Source organism: Caloenas nicobarica, chromosome 36 (assembly GCF_036013445.1).
Source record: "Caloenas nicobarica isolate bCalNic1 chromosome 36, bCalNic1.hap1, whole genome shotgun sequence".
Lineage (NCBI taxonomy): Eukaryota > Metazoa > Chordata > Aves > Columbiformes > Columbidae > Caloenas > Caloenas nicobarica.
This window is the reverse complement of record NC_088280.1, coordinates 372,099-389,225: the sequence shown is the minus strand read 5'-3', so window position 1 is coordinate 389,225 and position 17,127 is coordinate 372,099. Positions and strand designations below refer to the sequence as shown.

Sequence of the window (17,127 nt, the reverse complement as noted above, 5' to 3'; positions counted from 1 at the left end):
GGGGAATTTGGGGACCCTCCCCAGGATTTTTGGGGACCCCCTGGGGTTCTTTTTGGGGACCCCCCTCATTGCAATAAAGGGGGTCGTGAGGGGAGGGTGGGGGGGATTTTGGGGATCCCCCCCCCGGGATTTGGGGACCCCCTGGATTTTTTGGGACCCCCCCCCAGGTATTTTGGGACCCGCTGGATTTTTTGAGACCCCCCTCCCCAGGTATTTTGGGACCCCCTGGGATTTTTTTGGGGCCCCCCTGGGATTTTTGGGACCCCTGGGATTTTTGGGGCCCCCCCTCACCGCCATGAAGAGCGCGGAGGAGGTTTCGCTGTCGATGTCGCTCTCCTCCGACGTCTGCGACTCGTCGCTGCTGTCTGCGGGGGGGGTCGCACAATGATCAATCCCATTTCTGGCCCTTTTCACTCCAAAACCACCCCGGGGGGGGCCGGGGGGGTCCCCACCTTTCTTCTTTTTCTTCTCCTGGGGGGTCGGGACCTTTTTTTCCTCCTCTTCTTCCTCCTTCTCCTCGGGCGCCTTCTCCTCTTCGCTCTCCTCGCTGCTCTCGCTCGCCTCGTCGATTCCTTTTTTTGGGGGGGGACACGCAACGGTGACAACGTGGGGACAACAGTGACACTTGGGGGGGCACAAGACCCCCCCCCGCTGCCAGGGGGGTGTCCCTTGTCCCACCTTTGGGCCCGTCGTCCTCTTTGGTCACCTTGGCCTTGGCCTCTTCTTCCTCCTGCGAGCTACTGTGGGGCGGGGGGTTATTTGGGGACATTTGGGGACATTTTGGGGATGTTTTGGGGTCGTCCCCGCCCCAACCTGGAGGCGTCGGACATGTAGTCGACCTCCTGTCCCTCGAAGTCGCCGTCGTCGCTGTCCTCGAACGCCTCGTCCTCCGAGCCCTTCTTCTTCTTCCTCCTCTTCCTCCCGCCCGGCGGCGCCTTCCGCTTGGGGACCTTGTCCCCTGGGGGGGACACGAGCGGCACCCGCTGGGCACAGCTCCCCGTGGCCCCCGTCCCCGTGTCCCCCGTCCCCGTGTCCCCATGTCCCTGTCCCCCCATCTCTATGTCCCCATGTCCCCCCATTCCTGCATCCTCACGTCCCCATGTCCCCCCATCTCCATGTCCCCCTTGTCCCTGTGTCCCCATGTCCCCCTGTCCCTGTCCCCCATGTTCCTGCATCCTCATGTCCCCCCATCTCCGTGCCCGCCATGTCCCCCTGTCTCGGTGTCCCCATGTCCTCCCGTCCCCCTCATTCCTGTGTCCCCGTGTCCCCCTTGTCCCAATGTCCCCATCCCCTCTGTCCATGTGTGTCCTCCTGTCCCTCATCGCCATGTCCCCCCTGTCCCCCGTCCCCATGTCCCCCCATCCCCATATCCCCCCGTCCCCATGTCCCCCCTGTCCCCATGTCCTTCATTGCCATGTCCCTGTCCCCCTATCCCCTGTCCCCCTGTCCTTGTCCCCTGTCCCCACCTTCGGCCTCGCTGCCCTCGCTCTCCTCGGAGCTCAGCTCCAGATCGTCCTCCAGGTCGTGGATCCGCAGGTCCCCCCTGTCCCCGTGGCCCCTGTCCCTGTCCCCTCCCTTCTTGGGGACCTTCCTCCCGCCGCGCTCCTCCTCCTCCTCCTCGTCCTGGTCCCGCAGCCGCCGCTGCTGCATGATGCTGAAGTGGTTCAGGACCTTGTTCCTCCTGGGGACACGGGGGACATGGGACAGTGGTGTCACCACCCCCCCTTTGCTGCATGATGCTGAAGTGGGTCAGGACCTTGTTCCTCCTGGGGACAAGGGACATGGGGGACATGGGGACAGCAGTGTCACCTCCCCTACTATGCGGGTCAGGACCTTGTCCCACTTTGGGGGACACAGGGGACAACAGTGTCACCTCCCCTGCTATGGGGTGTCAGGGCCTTGTTCCACTTTGGGGGACACAGGGGACATGGGGGACACAGGGGACAGCGGTGTCACCTCCCCTGCTATGGGGGTTCAGGACTTTGTCCCACATTGGGGGACATGGGGACACAGGGGACACCAGTGTCACCTCCCCTGCTATGGGGCATCAGGACCTTGTCCCACCTGGGGGACACGGGACAACAGTGTCACCTCCCCTGCTATGGGGGGGTCAGGACTTCATCCCACTTTGGGGACACAGGGGACATGGGGACACAGGGGACAGCGGTGTCACCTCCCCTGCTATGGGGTGTCAGGACCTTGTCCCACTTTGGGGCACATGGGGACAGCGCTGTCACCTCCCTTGCTGCAGGTGACAGGGATCTGGGGTGTCCCCATAGCCCCCTGTCCCCTTCAATGTCCCCTGCGTGTCCTTGTGTCCCCTCAGTGTCCCCTTGTCCCCACCTCTCCCACTTGGCCATCGGGGTGACCGTGACAGGGCCAGGGGGGTGAAGTTAAACCAGTTCAGCAGTGGGAACCAGTTCAGCACTGGGAACCCGCTGTCCCCTGTCCCCCAGTGTCCCCATGTCCCCCCAGTGTCCCCAATGTCCCCAGTGTCCCCTCTCCCACTCCTCCTCGGCCTCCTGTGCGCAGTGACACACCAGTGGGGTGAAGTTAAACCAGTTCAGCACTGGGAACCAGTTCAGCACTGGGAACCCGCTGTCCCCATGTCCCTTGATCCCCCAATGTCCCCATGTCCCCCCAGTGTCCCCAATGTCCCCAGTGTCACCTCTCCCACTCCTCCTCAGCCTCCTTGGCCGTCAGCGTGCAGTGCCACGCCAGGGGGTGAAGTTAAACCAGTTCCAAACTGGGAACCAGTTCAGCACTGGGAACCCGCTGTCCCCTGTCCCCCAGTGTCCCCATGTCCCCCCAGTGTCCCCAGTGTCACCTCTCCCACTCCTCCTCGGCCTCCTCGGCGGTCAGCGTGCGGTGCCGCGCCAGGGGGGTGAAGTTAAACCAGTTCAGCACCGGGAAGGCCTCGAAGGCGCCGTCGGGGCACTGGGTGAACACGTAGTAGGAGGCGTTCTCGGTGACACCGCCCTTCTTCACCCCCCGGTACCTGCGGGGACGTTGGGGACGTTGGGGACACCGGGGGACAGACCCCCCAGCCCCTCCGCAAGCCTCTTGTCCTCGTGTCATCCCCGTCCTGTCCCCACCCCTGTCCCCACATTGTCCCCAAACCCTTCCCACCCCTGTCCCCCGTTGTCCCCAAACCCTTCCCGTCCCTGTCCCCACATTGTCCCCAAACCCTTCCCACCCCTGTCCCCCGTTGTCCCCAAACCCTTCCCGTCCCTGTCCCCACATTGTCCCCAAACTCTTCCCATCCCCATCCCTGTCCCCACATTGTCCCCAAACTCTTCCCATCCCCATCCCTGTCCCCACATTGTCCCCAAACTGTTCCCGTCCCATCCCTGTCCCCACATTGTCCCCATCCCCACATTGTCCCCAAACTCTTCCCATCCCCATCCCACACCTGTCCCCACACTGTCCCTGTCCCCGCGTTGTCCCCCCATGTCCCTAGTGTCACCTCCGTCCCGTCCCGCCGTTGACGCGCAGCAGCCAGGGCTGGGACGATCCCTCCTGTCCCCCCACGTCCCCAGTGTCCCCCCACGTCCCCCATGTCCCCAGTGTCACCTCCGTCCCGTCCTGCCGTTGACGCGCAGCAGCCAGGGCTGCTCCTCGGCCCGGAACTCGCGCAGGACGATCCCCAGTTTGCGCCGTCGCGCCTCGTCCCGCAGCCGCCGGTGGAACTCGCTGCCGGCGCCGGCCTCGGGCAGCTCGTCCTCCTGGTACAGCCGCCGGTTGCTCAGGTCGCGCTCCAGCCGGGCCTGGGGACACATCCCCGGTGTCACCTCCCTAGTGTCACCTCACCCTGGTGGCCCCAGATGTCACTGTCCCCAACCCCCCCGGGCAGTTCGTCCTCCTGGTGCAGCCACTGGTTGCTCACAGGACGCGTCCCCAGCGTCCCCCCAGTGTCCCCATTGTCCCCCGTGTCACCTGGTGCCAGGTGCTGAAGTTGACCTTGTCGGCGGCGTTGAAGGCCATGATGTTGTAGCGCTTGCTGGTGTTCCTGGGGGGGGACATGGCTGTCACCACCCCCTGTGGGACCCCCCAAACCCCCCTGACAACCCCTGGGCCCCAACAAACCCCCTGACACCCCCCAGACCCCCCAAGCCCCCTGAACCCCCAAGCCCCCCTAAATCCCCTGACCCCCCCCAAACCCCCTGACCCCCCCAAAACCCCGTGTCCCCCCCCAAACCCCCTGACCCCTCCAAACCACCTGGGTCCCCCCCAAACCCCTTGTCCCCCTCCCAGACTCACTTGGGGACACGAACCACGTACTCGGTGACCATCTGGCTGCTGGTGGCCTGGGGGGGACACACACACACAGGGGGTTTGGGGGGGTCCCTGGGGACACACACACACACAGGGGGTTTGGGGGGGGTCCCTGCGGGTGTCCCCCCCCCATACTCACCAGTGACGTCATCCCTGCGGCAGGGGGGGGGACACGAGTGGCCCCGGATGCGGCTCAGGGGGGTCCTGGGGGGGGGACACAATGTGGGGGGTGAAGGTTCTGTCGTGTGTCCCCCCAAGCGGGGACCCCCCCAGGCCCTATAGAGACCCCACTAGACCCCTATAGGGCCCCCCCCACCCCTATAAGGTCCCCCAGACCCCTATAGAGACCCCCCCAGACCTCAGCTCCCCCCTCCAAGGCCCCCCAGACCCCACAGACCCCTATAAGGTCCCTCAGACCCCTATAGAGACCCCCCCAGACCCCTATAGGGCCCTCCAGACCCCTACAGAGACCCCCCCAGACCCCTATAGGGCCCCCCCCACCCCTATAAGGTCCCCCAGACCCCTATAGAGACCCCCCCAGACCCCAGCTCCCCCCTCCAAGGCCCCCCAGACCCCTATAGGTCCCCTCAGGGCCCAGTGCAGCCGCCCCCAGGCCCCAGTAACTCACCCCAGGGCCTTATAAAGACGCTCTAAGTGCCCCTCCACACCCCTATACGCCCCCCCGGACCCCTATAGACCCCCCCGGACCCCTATAGACCCCACCAGACCCCTATAGACCCCACCAGACCCCTATAGACACCCCCAGACCCCCCGAACGCCCCTCAGGCCGCACCAGCGCCCGCGCCGCCGCACTGCGCAGGACCGGAAGTTCCCTCAGGCAGGAACGGAAGTAGCGCGACGTCACGCCCCCGCCTCTCTCCGGAAGCGTCGCCATAGCAACGGCCTCAAAATGCCAATTTGGGCCTAAACCCTCCCAGATTTGGGCCTGAAAGCCCCGATTTAGACCTAAAATCTCATTATTTTAGCCCCAAATCCCCCCATTTAGAACTAAAATCCCCAACAGGGCCTAAAACCTCCAGAATTTGGCCCAAACCGCTCCGATTCGGGTCTAAAACCCTCTGATTTGTGTCTAAAATCCTCCGATTCGGGCCTAAACCTCCCCAAGTTGGGACCGAAACCCCCAAATTTTGCCCCAAAATCCCCAGTTTTCCCCCCAAAATCCCCGGATTTCCCCCCAAAAGCCCCAGATTTCCCCCCCAAAACCGTGGGCAGAGTCCGAGGCAGGTGGAGTTTTGTTCTCATTTATTTGTGAAGTTAAAAACAAGCGGTAAAAAGTAAAAACTTGAGCGTTACAATTGGTGGTTTCCTGGCGGGTTTGTTTTGACTTTTTTTTGACGGTTTTCGGCTTTTTTTTTGTCTCTGTCTCCTCCTGAACGGACACGGGGGAGCGGCCGGGGGGGGCCCCGGGATTTTGGGGGGGGGGTCCCGGGGTTTGGGGGGTTTTGGGGGGGCCCCCCGGCGGCTCCGAGGAATGTTCGGCTCTACCTACGCGCGGGGGGGCCGCGGGGGCCCCCCAGGAGATTTTTGGGGCGATTCAGGTGGTTTTTCTCCGAGCGGCGGCTTTTGGGGGGGTGGGGGGGGGGTGGGGAATTTAAGCCCCCCCCAAAACTTTTGGGGGGGGGGTGGTGGTTTTATTTTGGGGGGGGGCCGCTCGCAGCCGCTCGCCAAAAACAAAAGGGGGGGTCACAGACGGGGGGTTCACATTCGGTTCACTGAGCCTATGGGCGGAAAAAAATGGGGGGGTTGGGGGGGGCAAATGTGACCCCCCCCCCCCTCCCAGTTCGATATGGGGTGTGCTGACCCCCCTCCCCCCCAAAAAATTGGGGGGGTTATAGCTAATCCACCCCCCGCTATGGTGCAGGGTGAGGGTTTGGGGGGGTCCCAAGGGGTTTGGAGGGGTGTGGGGGGGTCCCCAAGGGGTTTGGGGGGGTCCCATGGGGTGGGGGGGGCACGGGGGGGTCACATCTGCTGTGTTGGGGGGGCCACATCGTGACTCAACCCCATGGGGTTTAGGGGAGCTGGGGGGTCTGGGGTGATTTTGGGGGGTCTGGGGGGGTCCCAGAGGGTATGGGGGGGTCCCATGGGGTGGGGGGGGCATGGGGGGGTCAAACCTGTTGTGTCGGGGGGTCCCATCATGACCCAACCCCAGCGGGTCTCAAAGGACCCAGGAAGGCCTGGGGGGATTTGGGAGGGTCTCAGAAACTTTGGGGGGGGTCCCAGAAATTTTGGGGGGGCCCAGAAATTCGGGGGGGGTTCCCAGGGGGTGTGGGGGGGTCCCATCATGACCCAACCCCAGCAGGTCTCAAAGGACCCAGGAAGGCCTGGGGGGATTTGGGGAGGGGGGGGGTCCCAGGTATTTTGGGGGGGCCCGGGGGGGTGCGTACCTGCTGTCCCTGCTGCGTGGGGGGGGCGCGGGCCCTGCCCCCCCCGGGGTTTGCCCGTAATAAGCCGCCTGCTGCCGATAATACTCAGCCCAGGCCGCGCTGTAGTCGGGTTGGGGGCCGGGGGGGGCCCCGGGACCACCCCCTGTTGCCACTTGCGCCGCTGGGGGTGGGACAGGGGGGTCGTGAGGTGGGGGGGGGGACACTCCCCTGCCCCCCACCATGGCCCCCCCGCTGTGGGTTTTGGGGGGTTTTACCTTGTTTTTTGTAATATTCCTCCCAGGCTTTCGTGTAGTCCTGTTGCGGGGGGGCCCCAGGTTGCTGGGGCTGCTGGCCTGGGGGGGGGCACGGGGGGGGTCAGATACCCCCCAAAAATACAGCGGGGGGGAGTGGGACCCCCCCATAGGGGTTTGGGGGGTCCAGGGGCTCCAGGGGGGGGATTTGGGGGGGGTCAGGGTCACCCTAGGGTCCCCAGAGCCAATTTAGGGGGTCCCGGGGAGGGGGGCAAAGTCACCCCGGGGCAGTTTGGGGGGGGGGGGGTGGTGTGTCAAGTTCCCCAGGAGCAATTTAGGGCCCCCAGCAGCAATTTGGGGTTCCCTGGGGGGGGGCACTGCTCCTGGGGGAGGGGTCAGGGCCCCCCAGGGACAATTTGGGATTCCTGGGGGGGAATCAAAGTCCCTGGGTGGGGGGGGTCAAGGTCCCCAGGGGCAGCTTGGGGTTCCCTGAGTGGGGGGAAATCATTCCTAGGTGGGGGGGGTCGAGGTCCCCAGGGGCAATTTGGGGCTTCCCGTGGGGGGGTCAAGCTCCCCAGAGCCAATTCAGGGCGGGGACACACACACAATTCAGGTTTCCCAAGCGGCGACAAACCCCCCGATAACCTCTTTTTTTTTGGGGGGGGGGGGGGGGGCGGCACCCACCTATTTTTTTATAATATTCCTCCCAGGCCTTGGTGTAATCGGCCTGACCGGTGGGGGGGGGCTGGGGGGGCTCCCCCTGCACGGGGGGGGCGGCGGCAGGGGCGGGGGGCCCCCCCGGCACCGGCCCCGGGGGCTGCTGGTAATAATGGGAATAATACGCGGCCCAAGCGGCGTTGGGGTCGGCGGCCGCCGTTTTACCTGGGGGGGGCAAGAATGAATTAATTGGGTTGTTAATTAAGCACGGCGGGGGGTGGTATTAATTAATTAAGGGGGGGTGGGGGGGGGGGGGCACGATACTTACTGGGGTCGTGGGGGGCCGGCGGTTGCCATTGCGGGTAAGTGTTGCCCCAACCTTGGGGGGGTATTGATGGGGGGGGGGGCCGCCGGGGCTGTGGAAAAGGGAAAATAAGGCGGGGGACACACACCCCCCAGAAGGACGGTCCCCCTGCTAATTAAACAATTAATTACTCACTGCGGGGGGGCGCCGGGGGGGCCTTGGTTGAAGGGTCCTGGGTTGAACGGTCCCATAGGGCCGGTGGGGCCGGGGGGGCCCCCCGGGCCGGGCCCCACGGGGCAAAGCGGCCCCTATATAAAAAAAAGGGGGGTTAATAAACGACCGGGGGGGGAGGATAAATTTTGGGGTGTCCCCCCCCCGCGGCACCTCGATTTTCTCCTCGATGAGCTGCTTGGCGTGGTCGATTTGCTGGGGGGAGCCGCGGATGATGAAGAGTTTGAAGTTGGGGTCACCGTTGGGGGGCAACTGGCGAGAAATCTCCACGAACGCCCCCGTTTGTTGGTTAATGGCTTTGACGTTCTCCCCGCCTGCCGGGGGGGGGGCACGGGGGGGCCCCCCACAGTTAATTTAGGGGGTTTGTGGTATTTTTGGGGGGGGTTCGGGGGGTTTTTTTTTTAAAGGGGTTTGCTCACCTCTCCCGATGACCAACCCGCATTTATGGGTGGGGATGGAGAAGGTCATTTCACCCCCGGGGGGGCCCCAATTTCCCTGGCCCCTCCCTCTCCCCCGCCCCCCCGGAGGGATCCCCGGGCCGGGGGGTCCCGGGGGGCCGCTCTGCGGGGGGAATGGAGGTGTCAGGTTGGGGGGGGGAAGCGGTTCCCCCCATTTCGGGGGGCCCCGGGTCGCCCCCCCCCTACCCGCAGGCTCTGCAGGAGGTCGTTGATGATACGGGCGGCGTGTTCGCAACGGTCGGGGGGGCCCATGATGTGGGCGATTTTTTCGGGGCCCGTCCCGTCATCTGGGGTGGGGGAACAGGATTTTAGGGTGCGGGGGGGGGCACAGGGGGGTCCCCCGGGGGTTTTGGGGGGGCACAGGGGGGGTTTGGGGGGGTCCCATCATGACCCAAGCACAGCGGGTCTCAAAGGGTCCAGGAAGGTGTAGGGGGAATTCGGGGGGTCCCAAGAATCTTGGGGGGATCTGGGGGGTCCCAGGGAGTTTGGGGGGGGGTCCCCAAGAGGTTTTGGGGGGGCACAGGGGGTTTGGGGGGGTCACAAGGGGGTTTGGGGGGTCCAAAGGGGTGGGGAGGAGGACACGTCATGACCAGCCCCAGCGGGTCTCAAAGGGCCCAGGAAGGTGTGGGGGGAATTTGGGGGTTCCCAGGAATTTTGGGGGGTCTGGAGGGGGTTGGGAGGTCCCAGGGAGTTTGGGGGGGTCCCCAGAGGTTTTGGGGGAGTCTCAGAGGGTTTGGGGGGGTCCCATCATGACCCAACCCCAGCAGGTCTTACAGGTCCCAGGAAGGTCTGGGGGGAATTTGGGGGGGTCTGGGGGGATTTGGGGGGGGGTCCCCAAAAAAATTTGGGGCGGGGGGGTTCGTCTTACCTTGTTTAAACTGTATCCGCACCCCCGCGTCGTTCTGGATTTTTTTAATCATCTCGCCGCTGCGGCCGATGACGACGCCGACCGAGTGCCGGGGGACCGGCACCTAAAAATGGGGGGGACGGTAAAATGGGGGGGTCAGGAACCCCATAGCGAGTTATGGGGCAAGGGGGGGGCTCATGAACCCCATAGCGAGTTATGGGGCACGGGGGAGGGCTCAGGAACCCCATGGGGGGGGTGATGGGGGGGTTCACATACCCCATAGCTCGCTACGGGGCACGAGGGGCTCAGGAACCCCATGGGGGGACACGGGGGGGGTTCAACTGCCCCACAGCGAGCTGGGGCGGGGGGGCAGATGTAACCATGTGTTTGGGGGGCCCCCCCCAAACTCACGTCGATGCCGCCGCCGACCCGGGAACCGTATTCGTTGCGGTCGCCGAACCCGCCCTGGTCGCGCTCGCGCAGAATGTCCATCACCATCTCGCAGGCTTGCTGTGGATTTGGGGGTACAGGGGGGTTTTTGGGGTGCAGAGGCTGTTTTTTATGCGGGGAGGGGGTGTGTTTTTAGGGGGGGCACACCTGGACTTTGTAAGGATCCCCGATTATCCGCAGCGGTTTGTCCACGTTGGTGTTTTGCGAACCGTCCTGGATCAGAATCATCTTCACCCCTGCTCGCTCCTACGGGGGGAGGACGCAGCAATTTTAGGGACTCCCCCACCCCAAAAAATACCCCGTGGGGGGTCCGGATTGATTTTTGGGGGGGGGGCACGGGGCGGGAAGTACCTGCAGTTGTTTGATGGTTTCGCCGCCTTTGCCGATAACCAACCCGGCTTTGCCGGCCGGGATCATAATTTCCTGCACCGTCCCGTTCTGGCCGTTGGCGTTTTCGTGGAACTGTCCCGGGGGGCCCCCCCGCCCCCGCGATACAATGTCGTCCAGGAGGAGTTTTGCTTTTCTAGAGAGAGGGAACACATTGCGGGAGGGGCGTGTTACAGGGGGTTTGTGGTTTTGGGGTGCAGGGAGGGGAGATATTTGGGGATGTTTCGTACTCACTGCACGGCCTCGGGGGAGCCGGTGAGGGAGACGCTGCGCTCGGGTAACCCGCCGCTGTCTGCAGGGAGGGGGGGCACACGGTTCTGGGACCCCCCCAAACCCCACACAGGGTTTTGGGGACCCCCCCCACAACCCACACAGGGTTTTAGGGACCCCCCCCGTACACCCCACAAAGGGTTTTGGGGTGGGAACCCCCTGGTCTGTGTTGAGCGTTGTTTTCCTTATCCCCCCACCCCATATAATTAGTGAAATGGGGGGGCTGCGACACCCCCAAATTAAAGGGGGGATTAGGGCCCCCCCACCCACAAACCAGGTGATGACCCCCCAAAAAAAGGGAACCGTGACTCCCCCCACCCTAAGAAAAAGCAACAAATTGGGCTTCCCCCCCACCCCCCAGCAAGGAAAGGTGACAGTTAAGGACCCCCCCAGGAAGAAATTGGGGAATGGATGCGCTGGGGGGGGCAAGAGGGAGATGTTGGGGACCCCCCTGGGAATCAGGGCATCCCAGGCCCACCCCCCCAGTTTAATTTCGGGGTTACCTGGGGAGATCTGTACTTTGCAACCCGAGTCCTGCTGGATCTTGTTGATTTGCTCCCCCCCACGTCCGATAACTGGGGGGGAGGAAGGAAAAATGTCATATATTGGGGGTGCAGGGGGCCCCCCCAAACCCCCCGCCCCCCTGAACCCCCAAACCCCCCCAGACTCACTGAGTCCCACCATCCCGTCGGGGACGCGATATTCCTCTGTTACCGTCGATCTGCTGCAAAAGCCACATTTTTGGGGGGGTCAAACACGTCGTGACCCCCCCCAAAACCCCCGTGTGACCCCCCCAAATCCTCAGGGCCCCCCTAAACCCCTTGTGACCCCCCCCAGCCCCCAAAAAACCCCCAAACTCACCTGGGAGGGGGGTGGATGGGTCCCAGCTGGGTCGGGAGTGCTGCGGATGGAACCGACCCCCCCACCATGAGAATTTAGGGGTCACACTCCCCCCCCTGCAATTTGGGGGGGTCTCCAGTGCCCCCCCCAAACCTCCGGGGGGCCCACAAGCCCCCCAACCCCCCCAATACTCACAATCCCCCTGTGTCGCCAACTTCTTGCTCTCTGGCTGATCTGGAGGTGGAGGAGGGGGGAATAAAATCAGCTGAACCCTCAAAATTTGGGGCTCAATTTGGGGGTAAGCCCCCCCAAATTTCGAGGTGCGCCCCCCCCGCTTACCACCATCCTCCAGCTGCCGCTTCTGCCCCCCCCGAAGCCGAAATCGGGGGTGTTGTTGTTGACCGTGGTCGCCGTGTCCCCCCCGATTTTCGCCGCTATCTGCAAAGGGAACGGTCGGTTTTTTGGGGGTGACCCCCCCACCCCGGGACCCCCCAAATCCTCCCCATGGCCCCCCCAGCATCGCAGGGACCCCGCAGCCCCCTCCCCTGCCCCGAGCCCCATACGGTGACAAGAGCCCCCCCCAATCAAGGTGGGAACCCCAAATCCCTAAAAACCCCCCCGACGCCCCCATTTTGGCAGGAGCCCCCCACCCCCCCCCCATAACCACGGGGCCCCCCCAAATCCTCCCCATGGGAGGGGGGAACCCCAAAACCCTCCCCCCCCCAGGCCCCACATTTTGCCGGGACCCCCCAACTCCCCCAGAGACCCTCAAACCCCCCCCAGGCCCCACATTTCACGGGACCCCCCCAAGTGCCCCATACAAGGTGTGGGGGGGGGGAACCCCCAAACCTCCCTCCCTAAACACCCCACCCCCATCATCACAGGGTCCCCCCCAAACGGTCCCACACTGGGCAGGGGGGGGCGGCCCAAACTCCCCTAAACCCCCAAACCCCCCCCAGCCCCACATTTTCACAGGACCCCCCCAAACCCCCCCAAGTGCCCCACACAAGAGGCGGGAACCCCCAAATATGCCCCCCCCACCCCCCCATTTTGGCGGGACCCCCCAACCCCCCTGAACCCCCAACCCCCCCACGTGCCCCATACAAGGGGGGGAACCCCCAAACCCCCCCCAAATCACAAAGTCCCCCCCAAATGGTCTCAACCCCCCCACCCCCGAACCCCCAAACCCCCCCCAGGCCCCACATTTCACGGGACCCCCCAAGTGCCCCATACAAGGGGGGGGGTCCCCCAACCCCCCCCCCAATCACAAGCTCCCCCCCAAATGCTTCCCCCCCCCCCCCCCCCCCCCCCATTTCACCGGGACCCCCCAACCCCCCCCAGGCCCCGTGGGGTCCCCGGTAAACTGCAGGGGGGGGGGGTAACACACATCCCCCCCCGCGTTACTACTAATTAATTACCGCTAATTACCCGGGACCCCCCCCGCGGTTCCCCCCCCGGGGAGCGGGTTTTTTTTTGGGGGGGGGGGAAACCCCGCGCGCCCCCGGGGGGGGCGGGGCCTTACCGGGAGGGTGGGGGAGGGGCCCGGCACGGCGGGGGAGGGGCCGCGGCGCCGCGGCGGGGGGGGCAGGGGGACCCCGGCGCCTCCCGGTGCCTCCCCCCCCCCCGCCGGGCCCCTCACCTGCCGGGCCCGCTGAACGGCGTCGGCGAACGCGTCTTTCCGGATCCCCCCCCCCGCGCCGCCGGGGCCCGGCCCGCCGCTTGGGCCCCCCGCCGCGGTTCCGGCGGCTCCCGGAGGTTGCGGGGCCCCCGTGGAAGGGGCGGCGGGGGCCCCTCCGGGCGGCCCTGGGGTGGGAGGCGGCCCGGCGGGGCTGTAATCGGACATGGCGGCGGCGGCGAGGGCGCGACGCGGGAACAGGCCGCGCTTCTCCACACACCGCGCGGGGCACGCTGGGAGCGCGACGGGGCGGGCCCGCCCTCCCCGGGGGGGTGTGCTGGCCAATGGGAGCGGCGCGGGGAGGTGAGTGACGGCGGGCGGCGGCCAATGGTGGAGGGGAGGGCGGGGAGAGGCGCTGAGTGGCGGCGGGGAGGGCCAATCGGACGCTCATTGGAGGGCGGGAGGGAGCGCACTATTGGACGAGGAAGCGGATGGCGGGGGGGCGGGGCTGCTCGTGATTGACGGTTGGCGGGGCCAATGCCATCCTGGCCCGCCCCCGCCCGCTAGGTATTGGAGGAGGCGGTGCCTCACTGACGGCCACCGGAGCCAATCGGAGGGCAGGGAGGCGCACGGCGGCTCGCCATTGGCTGGAGCGGGATGGGGCGGAGACTGTTCAGCATGACAGGCGCGGGAAGCAATCGGCGGCAGCACACGGGGGCGTGGCGTCTAGATGAGGGGGCGTGGTCTGTAGGTGAGTGGGCGTGGCCTTTTCGGCCGGGGCTGCGGGGAGGGCGGGGCTTGGGGAGGGGGCGTGGCCAGGAAAAGGGGCGTGGCCGCGAGCGGACCCGAGCGGCGGCAGCAGCGGGGGGTGGGCGGCGGGACCCGGGGGGATCGGGGGGTCCGGGGGTCCCGGGGGGATCGGGGCGGTCCCGCGGAATGTGGGGCGGGGGGGGCGCGGAGGAGCCGGAGCCGCTTTAATTGGTTCCATGTGTGGCCGAAGAGGCGCCGGAGGGGGAACCCAGGCGTTCGGGAGGGGACCCAGGCGTTCGGGAGGGGACCCAGGCGTCCGGGTCGCCCCCCCTCCCAGAGCCTGGCACCCCCCCCCCCCCCCCCCAACACACACACCTCTTGGGAGCCCCATTGGGGTGGTGTGTTCCCCCGAACTCCTGGGTTCCCCCGAACTCCTGGGTCCCTCCCGGACGCCTGGGTCCCCATCGCTGACCCCCCCCGCCCCGTTTCCCCCCCACAGGCCGGGGTGTCATGGCGCAGGTCCTGCGAGGCGACGCCTTCCCAGGTGAGGTCTCCCTGCCCCATAGATGTGGGGCTGGGGGAGGTTGGGGGTCCCGGACGCCTGGGTCCTTCCCGGACGCCTGGGTCCCCCGAGGGTTGTGGGTCCCGGACGCCTGGGTCCCCCTGGGGCTGGGGTCCCTGTGGGGCTGGGAGGGGGGGTCTCCCTGCCCCATAGATGTGGGTCTGGTGGAGTTTGGGGCTCCCGGACGCCTGGGTCCCTCCCGGACGCCTGGGTCCCCCGAGGGTTGTGGGTCCCGGACGCCTGGGTTCCTTTGAGGCCGGTGTCCCCGGGCGGGGCGGGGAGGGGTCCCAGGTTGTGTCACTGTCCCCACAGGTCCCCAGGCCGTGTCCCCCCCGCCGGGGGGGGCCGGGCCCCCCCCGTACACCCTGGAGACCCCCTACGGGTTCCACTTGGACTTGGGCTTCCTGGGCTACGTGGAGGCCGTGGAGAGGGGGCTGGGGCTGCCGCGCCCGGGGGGGGCACGGCGGGGCCCCCCCCCCCGGCCCCGGCCCCACCGCAACTCCTGGGGCCCCGCCCTGGGGACCCCCCTGGGGACACCCCCCCCGGACACCCCCCGAGGACGGGGAAGGGTCCCAGGGGGGGCCCCAGTAACAATGGGGATCCCAGGGGGGGTCCCAGGGGGGACCCTGGTCACTGGGGGGGTCTCGGGGACGATGGGGGCCCTGGGGGGGGTCCCAGAGACCAGGGGCGTCCCAGGGACAGTGGGGTCCCCAGGGGGGGCCCTGGTCACTGAGGGGGTCTCGGGGACGATGGGGGCCCGGGGGGGGGTCCCAGGAACCATGGGCTGCCCAGGGGGGGTCCCGGGCGCAGTAGGGTCCCTGGGGGGCCCCCCGTTGTTTGGGGGGGTCCCGGGGGGTCCCCGCTGCGTGGGGGGGTCGCTGGTGCTGGCGCGGGCGCAGGTGGCGGCGGCGCTGGGGCGGCTGCGGGCGCTGGAGCCGGAGCTGCTGGAGCTGCCGCGGCTGCGGGACCAGAACCGGCGGCTCCTGGAGCGGCTGCGGCGCCACCGCGACCGGCCCCGCGGCGCCTGCGGCTGCCGGTGCCACCGCGGGGACCCCGGGGACGGCGACGGCGACACCGCGCCCAGATCCGGTACCGGCCGCCCCGGTGTCCCCGGTGCTGTCACTGGGTCTGGCCCCACGTCCCCGTGGGGCCGGACGGAACCGGAGTGGGGACACGGGGACACGGGGGGACACGGGGACACGGGGGGACACAGAATGGGGGGGACATGGGGACAGGGGGATATGTGGGGACATGGGAATGGGGGGACAGAGGGATGGGGGGCGACAGGAGGACACGGGGACAAGAGGACATGGGGGGACATGGGAGGACACAGGGAATGGGGGGTGACAAGGGGACGAGGGGACATGGGGGGACATAGGGGGATATGAGGGGGACATGGAGATGGGGGGACATGGGGGGACACAGCAATGGGGGGCAACGGGGACAAGGGGACATGGGGGGACACAGGGATGGGGGGCAACGGGGACGAGGGGACATGGGGGGACATGAGGACATGGGGGGACATGAGGACATGGGGGGATATGAGGGGACACGAGGATGGGGGGGACAGGGGGATATGGGGACACAGGGACATATGGGGTGACGGGGATATGGGGGGACACGTCCGGGCTGGACCATGAGTGGGACACGGGGACACTTGGGGGGTCACAGGGTCACCCCCCCCCGTCCCACAGAGCGGCCGCTGGGACAGGACGGTGACAGTGACGATGATGATGGTGAAGGTCACGGCCCCCCCGTGACATCACGTGACACCGCGTGACATCACCTCCCCCCCCCCGCCACGTGACCCCCCCCAGCTTGTCACCCCCTTTGTGTCCCCCCCCCCGCCAATAAAGCCACTTCCAGCCACCACGACCCACAGCGTGTGGGAGGGACCCAGGCGTCCGGGCCCCCCAACTGCACATCTATGGGGTGAGAGGACCCCCCCCACCTCCCCCAGCCCCACAGGTGCCCCAGCCCCAAGGGGCCCCACAACCCTTGGGGGACCCAGGCGTCCGGGAGGGACCCAGGCGTCCGGGCCCCACATGCTGTGGGGCTGTGGGAGGGGAAGGAGGAGCCGGGACACGGGGTTGGGGGGGGGCAATAAATAGGGTGTATTGGGGGGTCCGGGGGGGGTCCCGCCCCCGCAAAGGCCACAGTTTGGGGCGGTTTTCACAGTTTTGGTTAAAACCCAAGAGGCCGGGGGCAGCCGCGCACGCGGGACACGCGTGAACAGGCATGTGCGACCGTGTACGGGCGTGCGCAGCCGCGTATGGCACATACGGCCGCGTACAAGCGTGGATGGCCACATAGAGCCGTGTGCAGCCATGTACAGGCGTGTACAGCCATGCACAGGCGTGTACAACCATATACAGCCATGTACAGGTGTGTACAGCCATGTACAGCCGTGTACAGGCATGTACAGCCATGTACAGGTGTGTACAGCCATGTACAGCCGTGTACAGCCATGTACAGGTGTGTACAGCCATGTACAGGCGTGTACAGCCATGTACAGGCGTGTACAACCATATACAGCCATGCACAGGTGTGTACAAGCATGTACAGGCATGTACAGCCATGCACAAGTGTGTACAACCATATACAGCCATGCACAAGTGTGTACAAGCATGTACAGGCATGTACAGCCATGCACAAGTGTGTACAAGCATGTACAGGCATGTACAGCCATGCACAAGTGTGTACAACCATGTACAAGTGTGTGCAACCATGTACAGGCGTGTACAACCATGTACAGGCATGTACAACCATGTAGAGCCATGTACAGGCATGTACAACCATATACAGCCATATACAGGCATGTACAACAATATGCAGCCATGTACAGG

At 66.1% G+C, this 17,127-nt stretch overlaps 2 protein-coding genes across 3 annotated transcripts in view; both read right to left on the bottom strand.

The window, feature by feature from the left end:
* The window catches only part of GTF2F1 (general transcription factor IIF subunit 1), an 8,171-nt gene extending 3,080 nt beyond the window's left edge, over positions 1-5,091 (bottom strand). Inside the window, exons 1-11 of one of the 2 annotated variants that reach the window (XM_065654972.1) lie at positions 5,069-5,091; positions 4,415-4,479; positions 4,261-4,307; positions 3,937-4,009; positions 3,574-3,767; positions 2,828-2,998; positions 1,467-1,681; positions 814-958; positions 679-737; positions 453-572; positions 292-365 (exon numbers count right to left, since the gene is read on the bottom strand). In XM_065654972.1, the coding sequence (XP_065511044.1) occupies positions 292-365; positions 453-572; positions 679-737; positions 814-958; positions 1,467-1,681; positions 2,828-2,998; positions 3,574-3,767; positions 3,937-4,009; positions 4,261-4,307; positions 4,415-4,426 (1,110 nt within the window). In that variant the 5' untranslated portion in view covers positions 4,427-4,479; positions 5,069-5,091. Of the gene's footprint in view, positions 1-291; positions 366-452; positions 573-678; positions 741-813; positions 959-1,466; positions 1,682-2,827; positions 2,999-3,573; positions 3,768-3,936; positions 4,010-4,260; positions 4,308-4,414; positions 4,480-5,068 lie in introns of both variants that reach the window. The other variant, XM_065654970.1, reaches the window with a different exon arrangement.
* A 430-nt stretch (positions 5,092-5,521) lies between these two features.
* KHSRP (KH-type splicing regulatory protein) lies at positions 5,522-13,256 on the bottom strand. Its single transcript, XM_065654968.1, is given in 22 exon segments — positions 5,522-6,014; positions 6,681-6,840; positions 6,935-7,012; positions 7,595-7,792; positions 7,896-7,949; positions 7,952-7,983; positions 8,067-8,179; positions 8,256-8,416; positions 8,522-8,663; positions 8,747-8,847; positions 9,429-9,531; positions 9,819-9,917; positions 10,005-10,103; positions 10,209-10,380; positions 10,479-10,536; positions 11,018-11,089; positions 11,186-11,235; positions 11,376-11,415; positions 11,550-11,588; positions 11,694-11,724; positions 11,727-11,792; positions 12,994-13,256. Coding segments are annotated over 22 exon segments (2,199 nt in total). The 5' UTR covers positions 13,198-13,256; the 3' UTR covers positions 5,522-5,887.
* Between the last annotated feature and the right edge of the window lie 3,871 nt (positions 13,257-17,127).